The sequence below is a fragment of the Scleropages formosus genome, chromosome 4 (genome assembly GCF_900964775.1).
Source record: "Scleropages formosus chromosome 4, fSclFor1.1, whole genome shotgun sequence".
In the NCBI taxonomy this organism is placed as follows: Eukaryota; Metazoa; Chordata; class Actinopteri; order Osteoglossiformes; family Osteoglossidae; genus Scleropages; species Scleropages formosus.
Window position 1 is genome coordinate 2,958,489 of NC_041809.1, and position 12,113 is coordinate 2,970,601.

At 47.2% G+C, this 12,113-nt stretch overlaps 1 protein-coding gene across 3 annotated transcripts in view; it reads right to left on the bottom strand.

Annotated features, from left to right (window-relative positions):
• LOC108927126 (signal-induced proliferation-associated 1-like protein 2) overlaps positions 1-12,113 on the bottom strand; it is an 81,940-nt gene that overhangs the window by 46,792 nt on the left and 23,035 nt on the right. For all 3 annotated transcript variants that reach the window (XM_018740213.2, XM_018740212.2, XM_018740210.2), the window contains 2 exons: positions 3,072-4,834; positions 38-171 (listed from right to left, as the gene is read on the bottom strand). In XM_018740213.2, coding sequence (XP_018595729.1) covers positions 38-171; positions 3,072-4,512 — 1,575 coding nt within the window. In that variant the 5' untranslated portion in view covers positions 4,513-4,834. The remainder of the gene's footprint in view (positions 1-37; positions 172-3,071; positions 4,835-12,113) is intronic.

Sequence of the window (12,113 nt, forward strand, 5' to 3'; positions counted from 1 at the left end):
AGGGAGTCTCCAGGCATGACTCACAAGCTGCTCTTACCTCGCTCGTCCTGAAAATGACGCGGTAGTTGTACTGCAGCCCCTCCTTGTCCTTCCCTTCGTCCAGTTTCTCCCTGCGAATGCTGACAGCCACGGGGCCCAAGTTCTCGTCCACCCCAAAGTAGTTCTGATGCTCTGGAGGTGGGAAATAGCAGCACAACAACACAGCTCAAGATGTTCACCCTTAAGCAAGCACTAACAGAAGCTGCTCTTGACTTCCTCATGTTTTATTCACTTTAGCTGTTTGTACACTAAGCTGCTGGGTAATTTTTACTGTATAGTTTAGGATAAGTACTTTGATCAAAGGTATTAGAGCAGGAGGTGGAATTTGAACCTTGGTGTTTGGGTTGCAGGGCGACAGCTCAAACCACTACACCACCTGCTGTCCTTGTTACGCTGTCCATGTAAGGCTCCAGGGTAACACCAGGGTTCATGTGGGCGGCACACACCACGGCCATGAGGAACAGACCGCCCACCTCTGTGGGGGGTCTTGGTGAGCAGGAGGTGGTCCACTCGCCACCCAAACCACTGGGGATCTAACCGCTGTGGCTCTGATGTTGGGGTAGGGGAGCAATTAAAGTCACAGGAGGCAACTGCCAGGTTGGGAAGGACAGCCGTCAGTGGTGAGCAGAAACCACGTAGAGTGGAGAATGCAAACACACCAGTAGGGGCACAGCAGTGACTCACAGTAAAATAAGGCCTCTCATTGGAGGACGTCCCCTTAATTATTCACGCCAACACTTCAGATTAAACTGTCAGTCAGCAATTCAATGCAACTCTAAACATGAGCCCTTTGTCATTATTGTTAATCTACCCTCCTCCCTGCCACCACTCCGCTAGCCACCCCCATCCCCCCACAACGGACTCTCCCCAAGCCCCCCCCACCGCTTTGAAGTGCAGTTGAAATAAAACATAGCGACATAAAGAGATGGCCACAGGCTCACATGCTTTAACGATCTGCGAGTACTCAATCTTAATGACGTGTGTTAGCGGGGTGGGAAGCTGAGACTCAGAGAAGGACTGGGCAGGCTGGGTGGGGGTGGGGGTTGTTATTCCGACCCGAGTGTTTTTTGCTTGCAGCAGGAAAGAAACAAAATGCTCATAAACAGTTGACATTGATGGCTGACTCTAAAGAAGCACAAACAGCATTTGTGTGTTTTGACAGTCATGTGTCTCCTCCTTGGGCTCATTATGCAGCCCGAATCAGAAGCGCCACCCCGCTGACGGGTCCCTGTCGTTCACCTTCTCCCGAGCCTCTATGGGCTTTAAACAAACCTGATCCAGTGGCCCCCTCATTAAAGCAGACAGCAGGGATCTGAGGGAGATTAGACTTCTTAATTCCAGCAGGGGCATTGTGTTCAAAAACAGTTGGAGAAATTCCTTAGGTAAGACTTTACAAGTATGAGAAGAAAAAGGTTATTATGATATTAACAATATCGATATTACACTAGCTCTTTGAGGAACGGAACAGTGTGCCACATTTTAATGCTGTGTAACTCCACAGAAGAGTCCTCCTTCTGGTTCAAAGCCAAGCGAGAAAGCTTGAGATTTAAGGAATAATAGCACACAGCCGCAACAGGGATCAGCATAATCCATCAGGAACTCGACACAATACGAGAGGTTACAGGCAGAAACAGCTGAGAGGTGTGTGACCTGTCGCTCCGCCCTCTTTTTGCAAACATTTCCTTCTCAATACACACACAAGCAAATTCCAGTCATTCCCTTCACCTTTATTCAAGGCTCATCTCATAACTGACAGTCACCACAAAAGATATTCAGTTGCATAATTTCTCCTTTTGAAAAGGAAAGTAACTGGCTGATTCATGGCGGCTAGAGATATTCCAGCCTTTGCAGAGAGAGTCAATTTTCTGAGAAACGTTGACCCTTTTAAGGTACTTTTTTGGGACACCAACAATAGATGGTGTAGAACTGAGGTGTGAAGGCACAGAAATCTGAAATGCCGTCAGTTGTGGTAAAACGCAATGGTTGTGTTTTGGCAGCTCTTGAAATAAAAAAAAAAACAGTTTCAATGAGGGAAATAGGGCTGCGGGTAAGAACACGTACAACACAGTAATTGTCACCTATGTAAATTTCACAGCACACCCAAAATTAAATTAGAATTGTTAAAAATACAACGTAATCTACTGGAAATAAATTATAAAAAACATGAAAATAATGACAATAATATGCAGTTTGATCTTCCCCTTTTTTTCATTTCACGCCACTTAATTACAACCAGCTTCTGTTGTAGTGTTAAGATTTTTTTTTTTTTTTGGAAAACAATCTCTACCAGCCCTCAGACCCCCAGAATGTTTCTTTACACTCTTCAGCCAACTGTGCTGAACAGATCTATGCAGCAGATCAAAATTAAAGGCAAAATGCCAAAAAAATTTGTTGTGTGAGTGTGAATATCCAGAATGTGACCGGGTTATTACCAAATTGCACTTGCAAAAGTTTGCGTTATGTGAATAGCCTTCCTCCATATATTTACTGAGTAATTAAAACATGTGTAACAGAGTACACCGTGTCATTTAAAGCACTGGTTGGAGCTGAGGTAGAAAGACATAACCTACAGTCTGGAGAAGCTTTACTGAAGAGCGTACAGTGTAAAACCCCCCAAACTGCACCCCACCCCAGAGGAGAAGAGAACAGCTGTACTATACTTCCATTCCGCTTGGAATTTTGCACGTGACAAACCCCCAGCGCCTACCGAGAGGAAACATCACACTTGGCCTTGCTTCCTGGAAACTGGGACGCTCAAACCACTCAGGAGGTGAAATGCAAACCCTCCCGGGCAACAGGCCTCCTTTTGTTCGGACAGTAGCGGCATCTGCTCGCGGGACATGAAACCCCAGACAATCTCTTATCTCGGCATCAGCTCTCTACATTGTGTGAGAGTTCCCGCCGCACATGATATTGTTTACAGCGCGAACGCGGCGCTTTCACCGAGAAGGCAGGGGGTCATTTTGAAGTTATGTAAACATAAACATTTTTCCCTGTCAATCTTTAAGGCAAAGAGGCTTCTTGAGGCCTACCTTTCCCGTAGAAGTACTTGTGGTAGTAGTACGCTCCCAGGTCAATGTGCTCAATGATGTAGCGCTTCACCTTCTCCCGGTGTATGGGTTGACTCTCCCGGGGAACCTCCAGAACGGAGACACCAGCGTTGGTGCAGTGAGAGCTGAGCGAGGATTCGAAGGAACAGCTCTCCCCTGTGCTATAGTTGGTTGAGTTGGCCCTAGAGAGTGAGATTCTTCTCTCGCCCTCACCACCAATCTCATTACGGAAGTAGGGGCAGGTGAGCACCAAGTCATTACTCTTCCCATCCCCCTCATCAGTGTCCAAGTTCTCTTTGAGGTTGAGGTCCTCCTGGCTGCCCAGAGGGGACTCCAAGATGGGGGTGCTGCCCGGAGTCTGGTGCTGTGAGGCTGCTGAAGCCCCGGTGGTCGTGTTCTTCCGCTTGCCCAGGTTGGCTCGGTTGGCCACTGCTTCACAGATGTTGAACAGGATGCTCTGCACATCGTAGTGGGCAAAGCACTTTTGGAAGCTAGCAGATCGGCGGTCCTCCTGCTCAGTTGACAGGCGGAGTCCATCGTGCTCGCTCTTGATAGTCCGAAGCTTCCTAAACAAAGAGGTCTCCGATGTTTCAGACTTGAACCGACGAATGAATGACTTCTCTCGTTCTCGGCTATAGAGGAGGGAGCTGTCCACGTAGTCAAAGCCTGAGATGCGCACAATCTCCCCACGAGCAATCTGGGCAGCAGTCTGGAGGCTCGGGGAAATGGTGGTGTCATATCTGAGCAGTTCGGGAAAGCCTACTGGGGGCACACTGCGGTGGTCTAGGGTGTCAACTCGGTAACCTCTTAGCATGGTGAAGAACCCCTCACTGGACAGACCCTGCCGATCGATAGATGATGTGCTGCCATACTCTCGGTGCAAGGAGGCCCCTGTGTTAGGGTTCACGGCGTTCTGGTCCAGAATGTCCTCTGCATCAATGTCGCTGATGGTGACATCGCTGTTGCTTCTCTGCCGGATTGGGTGGAGCCCCTTGAGGGGCGAGCGGTTCAGAAAGTCGCTCAGTGAGTATTTGGTATTGGGGATCTCATAGGAGTCTACAGGGACCTCCTCACCTTGTTCATGTGTGTCCCCACTTTGTTCCGACTGTCCATTGTTGAACCCCTTTACTACACTTTCGTAGTTGGGGGGCGGTCGGCCCTCCCAGCCTTCTCTCTTCGGTGGCCACTCAGAAACCCTTGCTCGGACCCCCATCTTAGGCATAGGTGGCGTCCCGTTGGTTTTACCCCCACTATCACTCTTCACTTTAATAGTGGCTTTAGGAGGTCCCATGTTCCCATTCAAGGCCTTCAGTTTCTTACTGAACAACTCATCAGACTGCATGTTTTTCGAGGAGTCCTGGAACCCTCTGAAAACGTTGGCCGGATTAACTCTGTCACCTGTCTTTGGACAAGGGTCGCTCATATCCTGTGTGTCAAAGCTGCATCAAGCAACAGTTCAAGACCCGTCTCCATTACTGAGTCATCAGTCATTTATCAGTGTCTCTGGAGAATAGGGCCACTTGCTATCTGGATACAGCAGCAAAAATGCCCCTGTCAAGGAGCCACCATTATCACAAGTCCATCATTCACAGGAAGGTTCTTGTGCAGTGACTGACAGAGCACTTGTCTGTCAAGGACAGCAGCGGGTGTCCAAGGAGCGATGAGGCACAGAGGAGGGTGTATTCATTTCACAGTCCACAGCTAACTCAGCACAACAGCCGAGAAAGCTGGATACGGCAAGGTGTCTGTGGGAAAGAGGGGGGATAAGAGAACATTTAGATGCCTTCGAATACCTTGGAAGACTGACCTTAGGAGAACAATCGAACATGTTTGTTGAAATCCCTAAATGATGCACAGAGGCTCAAAATACAGTTAGCAATTACATAAGAGCACACTGAAGACTGGGCTTCCCAACAAAGTGAATGTACATTATTTGCAAGATGGTTCAATGGAACAACCCATTCAGTGTCTGAGGTGGATCTATGACTATTCAGCATCCCCATCTTCTCTCTCTCTGCATTGCCATGAACCCTAAGGTTAGTCACACGGAAGTACACCATGTATGTTTAATCAAATGTGGCCAAAAATGGGATGGCTTCAATCAACAGCTCCTGCCAGTAAAGGGATTTTTATAACCCTGTTACAGGAAAGCGATCCTAACGTGACTCACCCAAAAACTGTTTCAAATTCATAAGATCAGTATCATATGCTCTGGGGTTTAAGAAGCTGAAACAGGAATGAGACATGCACAAATGGAACTGAATGAAAAAATCCAGTGGATGTGCAAGTACAGATAAAAACAGCTGGACAAGACAACTGGTATTTGGCCACAGTGCCATGGGAATGGAAAATGTAAACAAGTTCCATGTGGAAAAAAATCAAATGCATGGGCAAAATGAATTAATTAAAAAATATTATCGAAATTACGTAAGGGGAGCATGGAAGACAGTCCACAGACCCAAAGGCGAGCAGCAAATTGTTCAAACAGAACTGGTGATGACACAGGGATGGCGGGTGGCGGGCAAGGAGGAGGGCAGGGATGTAGAGCATGAAAAGTGAGGAGTGGCAGGTGAGAACTGAAATGTGAAGCTGGGACAAGAGCCCAAAGCAGCAGACACTTGGTCAGACATCAAACTGAGAGAAGAAACTGACTTCAGAGCTTTAATACAAATAAGGTCAGCCCACCACCTGGAGTATAAGCCCTTAGTGTGAAGAGGCCTAGTGATTGGAAAATAGAGTGTAGCGTAATGCTACAGAAGGGGTCCTGGGAAAAAAAAAAAAAAAAAAAAAACATTGCCCTTGACCTAAATGGTTTTTTCTTGTTCTTCGTGGGCAGCCATTTGCATGGTCCCCAACATTGGAGCGCTGCGAAATAACCTGATAGGTTCTCCAAGAAACCTACAGTCCCAAAGCATCACCAACTCTCAGCTAGCAATGAATAAAACATCCCAGGAAAACACCCAATGCAACCAGCAACCCCAGCAGCTGCTCCTCAGTATGCTCAAGACTGAAGCTTCATAGCACACTGTGGTCTCCTGGATAAAAACTGGAGCATTTAAAAAACAAGGGTCCCTTTCAAACTCATGGACACCTTTGGTTTGACTTGAAAGCAGGACTGCATTTCTGATTCACTACTGCAGGGAGTCGATCGCTTTGTCTCCAGCAGAAGGGTATGGAGGACACAATCGTTCTCCCCGAAGGACTGCATTACATCACTGTCAAACCACCCTGGATGCCAGGTGCAGAACCAACTTAACTGTGTTTACATTTTCACCCGACCTTTTTGACAGCGAGGGGAATGTGGGGCACACGGAGATTAACGCAAAAGCGGGCGTATGTTACCGTCTGGGTCCTCCTCCGACGGATAATAACATTGCTAATGCATATTTCCAGGGAATATCTGTTGAGATTTGTGCATCCTAAATGTATCGGCCGGTACTGCAGCCTGCTCTGAGGACAGATGAACCCAGTGACATGCTCGGAAATAAACAACGCACCATTTCTGCTCTGATTTAAAGGAGCAAACACAACATTATGGTTGCTATTGCCATGCTGCAGGGGGTGCCTGCAGCCTCAAATTTCAGTCTTGTTCAGGGTTCCATTGTTCGCTGCAGCAAAATTAAAAGCCGAGTGTCACGCCTTCTGTTAACGTTAATTAGAGAGCAGGAACCTCGCAGTCAAGCAGTCTTTTTTCCCCTGGATTGTCCAAATGTCACATTGTGTCACTTCACTTCTCCAGCCCTGTTCTCAATGCCCTTAATTTGTCAAAGGACACGCATGCTTACTGATAAATATTCCGGAATAAACAAAGAAAATGGCCCAATGTGCTGTCTTTAACTGGAGGTTAATGGATGGGTAATTACAAAAGCTTTGTGTACCACAGTGGGTGAAGAAAGCTAGCAGTGCGCGTCCTGACAGCACTATACAACAGGGATGATGGGGAGCTGTGGGAGGGAGGGGTGGGTGGGTGCTGCTATGATGCCCCAGGGAGAGGTACTTAACCCCAATTGCTCCAGCAGGAAAAGAACAGTATTGTACTGTGGATCACATGCATACAGTAGGCAATACAATGGCCCCTGGACTGGACAGCCTGCTGAGCAAGTCATTAATGAATTGTAGAGCAGGAAGCCTAACAGGCCCTGACAAGCGCATCGGATCCAGCGCAAGCCCAAGCTCACAGATGGACGCTAGTCTTAGGAGACACATCGCACAACTGCAAGGGGGTTCAAAACCTTGTCATCTCAGATCAGCCAATAAGGCAGGCCTGAGCTACCTGTTTGCAAGAGGGCCAACAATCAGTGACAATTTAATAACCACTTTTCTGAGATTTGGGGAAAACAAACCATGTGTAAAACCACTGGGACCAAGGCACTCTCGCGAATAGGTTTGACAAACCCAACAGGAAAGGGTCTTACCTGAAAAGAAACCATCCCAAAGCCCACCTTCATACAGCTTGACAAAAAAGGAACAAAATTAAATTATCGTAGACAAAGAAACATAAGAAATATTTGCAGATTTCCTCATTCTCTTGACTTCAGAATGTATGAGAATTGAAGGGACTTGTGAAAAGCAATGTCACACAGATCTTGACGCCCTCCGCTCAGAGCAAATCGGGCATGCTGAAGTCAGAGTCTTGGTTGAGAAACCACTTTAAAAACACAGAGGAGGAGGACTTCCCAGATAATGGAGACCACAAACAGGAGTCTCACATCAAGTGTATGAGAACTGGCAATACTGAGGATTCGTCAGCTCAAGTGACATCAGTGAAGTTAAGACTCGTCTAATTTCACTTCACATGTCACAGGGGTCACTGAGTGACACCAGCATAACAAGGGATTCCAAAAGAATGTGGAAAGGGGAGGTTAAATGAAGCTGGAAAACACGCAAACGACTAACAGGACTTTGGGATGAAATAGGTTCCACCAGGCAATTCATTTATTCAAAACAATGCATCAAGAGCTCATTTCGAGCAAAAAAACACTCCATACTTGAAAGCACTAAATGAACAAGGTTGGACAGCCCATGAACAGGAGAAGGAGGTTTCACAGGCAGACCACTAAGTACAAACTTACTGGTTTCCAGGATTCATTCCCATCCCACAGGAGCAATTCAGCGATGTTGGTAGTGAGACCACTAACCACCAACCTCAACTTACATAATGCTACAAAACCTGTCACTCAACCTGGCCAAGTTCAGCATGGATTGGCTCAACTCAACCCAAGGCAGCCCAGCTCAATTCAACCCAGTACAGCACAGCTCCACTCAACCCAAAGCAGCCCAGCTCAAGTCAATTCAGCCAAGGCCAACCACACTCAAATCTCCTCACGTCAGGCTAGCCTGTAGCCTAATTTGTACAAACAATGTTTTTAACTGTTTTAACCCTTTCCCACCATATAGAAAACAAAGCCACAGCACGGGTAGTAAGTAAGCAAAGGGTCAAGAAAGCAAAGTTGTTGCGACCATGTGACAATAGTACAGTCCTTACATCTCATGAGACCAAGGAAATACAAAGAAGCTCAATTCATTAAATCACAATCATTACATAAAGGTCTGGCTTAGCAAATAATTTAAGAATAATCTTTCAACACAGATGTCAGACTAATCTCTGAAAACACAGAATGGAGTTGCACAACAGCATTTCATCTCTCATGCTTCTGCTTTGATTTCTGGAGGCTCTCAGTGAATTTCTGACAAAGGAGAACAAGAGCCTCAAGGAAACGACTGCAGCTGCGGGGTGCTTGGGGGCTTTTTTTTTTCTTTTACTGTCCCTGTCAATTCAGACCATGTCTTTGTTTGGGTTCCTTTCTGTACGTTGGGGAATGCTGAGGGTGCTCTGCAGTGTTAGAGGCAAAGATTGATGTTCACAACCTGCTTAATTTTTCATTTAACGGGCAGCCGCCGACGGAGATCACAATAAACAACTCAGTCAGCAAAATGAGTCTGTCTGTATCCTCTGACCTCTGACCTCCAGCAGAGTTCCCTCCCATTGCCCCTGTCGTTCCGTTTCGTTTGTGCCGCATACCACTCTACCGCTGACTAATGGAGACACTGGGATCGCTGGTGAAGCGCATAGATGGGGACGAGTATGTGGGAGGGGCTGACAACTAATTAAAGCCATGAACTCGATTGCGCCTCAACTGAGATAGGCCGGCCTTCGCTTCCTCACACTGCGGCCCAGGGGTTTTGCCAGGGTTTAAAATAATCCTCTGACATCATGGCCTCATTAAAGACAGGCAGGCATTAAGATACACTGTCAAAGTGAGAGTGAGGGCATTGCAGGGGCAAATGTCACAGCATGCGCTGTGATTGACAGGAGGCCACAGCCACCTATTTAATATTATGCCCCTTTGTTTGGGTATAGACGGCAGTGGGGGGGGGGGGGGTCACACTGATATCAGCTGATATCAGCAACTACCACACCTTCATAGCAATGTACACACAAACACACATGCGCACTCGAACACACACAAGCACATGGGAGGTCTTTTGCTCAAGGGGTTTCTCAGGCACACCAAAGGTCTGCATGCTTTTCTCTCTGGGCCGAGCCAACACACACACTTGCATGTGTGCGCGCACACAAACCCAGTGGCCTCTTTGTGTGGTTCCTGTGGCATTCTCCAAAGCAAAGGCTAGCCCCTCCCCTCCCAGGGACACTTAGAAAGAGAAGCAGACTACAGACCTTCAATGGATTCACATCTGGCCTTGCCCTTGTCACAGTCATACTGAATTTATTTCTCAGAATAAAGTTTGGACATTCTTGTTCCACATTTGAAATAACAGCTGATAATGGTGGGTGGCCATGTATGGGCAACTCAAAGGTTTTCTCCACAAGCCAGAAATGGTTTGAGGACCAAGGCCAGAGTCCAGCCCCGTTTCTTTGGGGGACGCTCTTATCTCCTCTATGTGAGACCAAGGCATCCCTTCAGCTCCAGCTTCTACAATAACACAATGACCTCGCCTGCCAAGCTGCTTGGTGTGCGAGGGTTTGAGTCTGTCTCAGGGCGTGTACCATCTCCATGTTCTCCCCATATTGGCAACGCATAGAAAATGACAACGGCAAACCACTTTCTTTTGCTGCCTTACCTTGAAAACCATGCAAGAGGCCACTAGGCGTTTCACTTGATGCAACTTCCAAAAACGAGAAAGTCAGGTCTATATTTGTTTGTTTTCCTTATGCTTTGCAGAAAAAAAAAAAAACTTACAACATTAAGCTACCAACAGTGATTTTGTACATGTATACACCTGTGTAATTTTTATCATATCAAGATAGGATTAGTGCCATCCTCAAGATTATTACAGCAGAAGGGATTTGAACCTGGCTCCTCTGAGCGCAAGGCAGAAACAGAAGCTCAAGTCCAGAGGTGAAAATTTAAGGGGGGAAACAAAAAAATCTAGTTACCCCTCTCCGCAGCAGTGATCCTAACGGATGGATCTGCTGTCCCACGGACATCTAAGTTCCACCTCCATTCCAAAGCCTTTAGATGAGTTATCTTCAAACATTAAGTCATACATTATTGAAGAAGTGTATTAAGACTGAAAACCTTGACTCTTGCAGGGAAGGAGAAGGGGGTTAAGGGGGTGTGGACCTCATTAAACACACAACCTTCATGTCAAGCCACATGAGAGCAAACAGCAATTACAACAGCATGAAATAAGAATGCCAAGCACCGACCCCCAACCCCCACGAACCTCTCCTTTTTTTGCCATCTCACATTTTCGCAAGGGTCCCATCGGAGTCACGGCGCTGTCAGGATGAAGGGCACTCGTGTAGCCGGAACCATAAGAGACTTCTGATTATAACGAAGACAAAGAATTCGGCGCTCCCCAACCCCACCGTGCTGCTATAAATTGAAACAGGCAGCTGATGTATGGGACACTTTTTGGGTATCGATCATTATTGTCTGTTGGATGACGAGGGCTGAAGAGGAACAAGCTGAGCCGAGCCAAGTGGAGCTACATCCCAGGACAAGTTCCGGCTTGTTTTTATTTCCATCACATGTGGCTGCAGGCTGTTTAGCGTTTAGTGCTGTCACACTGCAGTTGCAGGTCTCAGGTTTAACTCACCGCTCCTACTATAGTACCCAAGTATCAAGGCACTTGCACTTATCTGATGTAGTAAGAATTACCAAACTGTACAGTAAATGAGTAAATCACTGTTAGAATCTGTGTCCTTTGTGACACTTTGGATGAAGGTGTCCTGTAAAAAAACATAAATGTTAATAACACAAACACTGTAAAACTGGTCATGAAGGCTGACTGTCGATAAACAATGGTTTCTCCTCTTGGGCACGCCTCTGCCTTGCTGCCGGTCCATCTTGCAGTATTAACTGGGTTACTGTGAAGGATAAGAAGAGGTGAAAATAGGAGTGTGTGTCAGAGAGTGTGTTGGGAGATGTGCCAGCCTTTGCTTCAAGGAATTTGCGCAATTAAACTGTAGGACCAATTAATTTGGTGAGCTTATCCTTTTATGTTCATTACTGGGTCCTGGGAAATTCCCCAACCCCCATACAAGCAGATATGGCCACTCCCCCCAGTGCGTATGTGTACGTGTGTGCATACACAGCTGCAAATTAGCCACGCAGCTGAGCTAAAGGGAACCCAATTAATAGGGTAATTTTCACGCCCCCAGCCCAGGCACCCCTGGGGAGTGGGTGATGCAGACGCAGTACCCAGAACTCAGATTTTCGTCTCACGCGGACAGTGATGCCAACTCATCCAGTGCCGTGACTCTCTCTCTACACCTGCGGAGACACATACAGCCCCCCGGGGGGGCAGCGAAGGCGGAAGCTCCAGGAAGCTGTGCACGCACGGCTGACTCTGCAGGTGAAAATGCACTCCCAGGTGTTAATGTGAAAATGTCCCAAGACTCCTTTCCAGCCGCGACTTCCTGCCGCGTTGACAGCTCTTGGGCTCAAGCAGGTTCCTGTTCCCGGTGAAAACAGATGTCTGTGGATTAGAGGGCTGCCGAAAATGCACCCATTACACTTTTTATGGAGTCTGTGCTGGAGGGGGACAGGAGAGGAA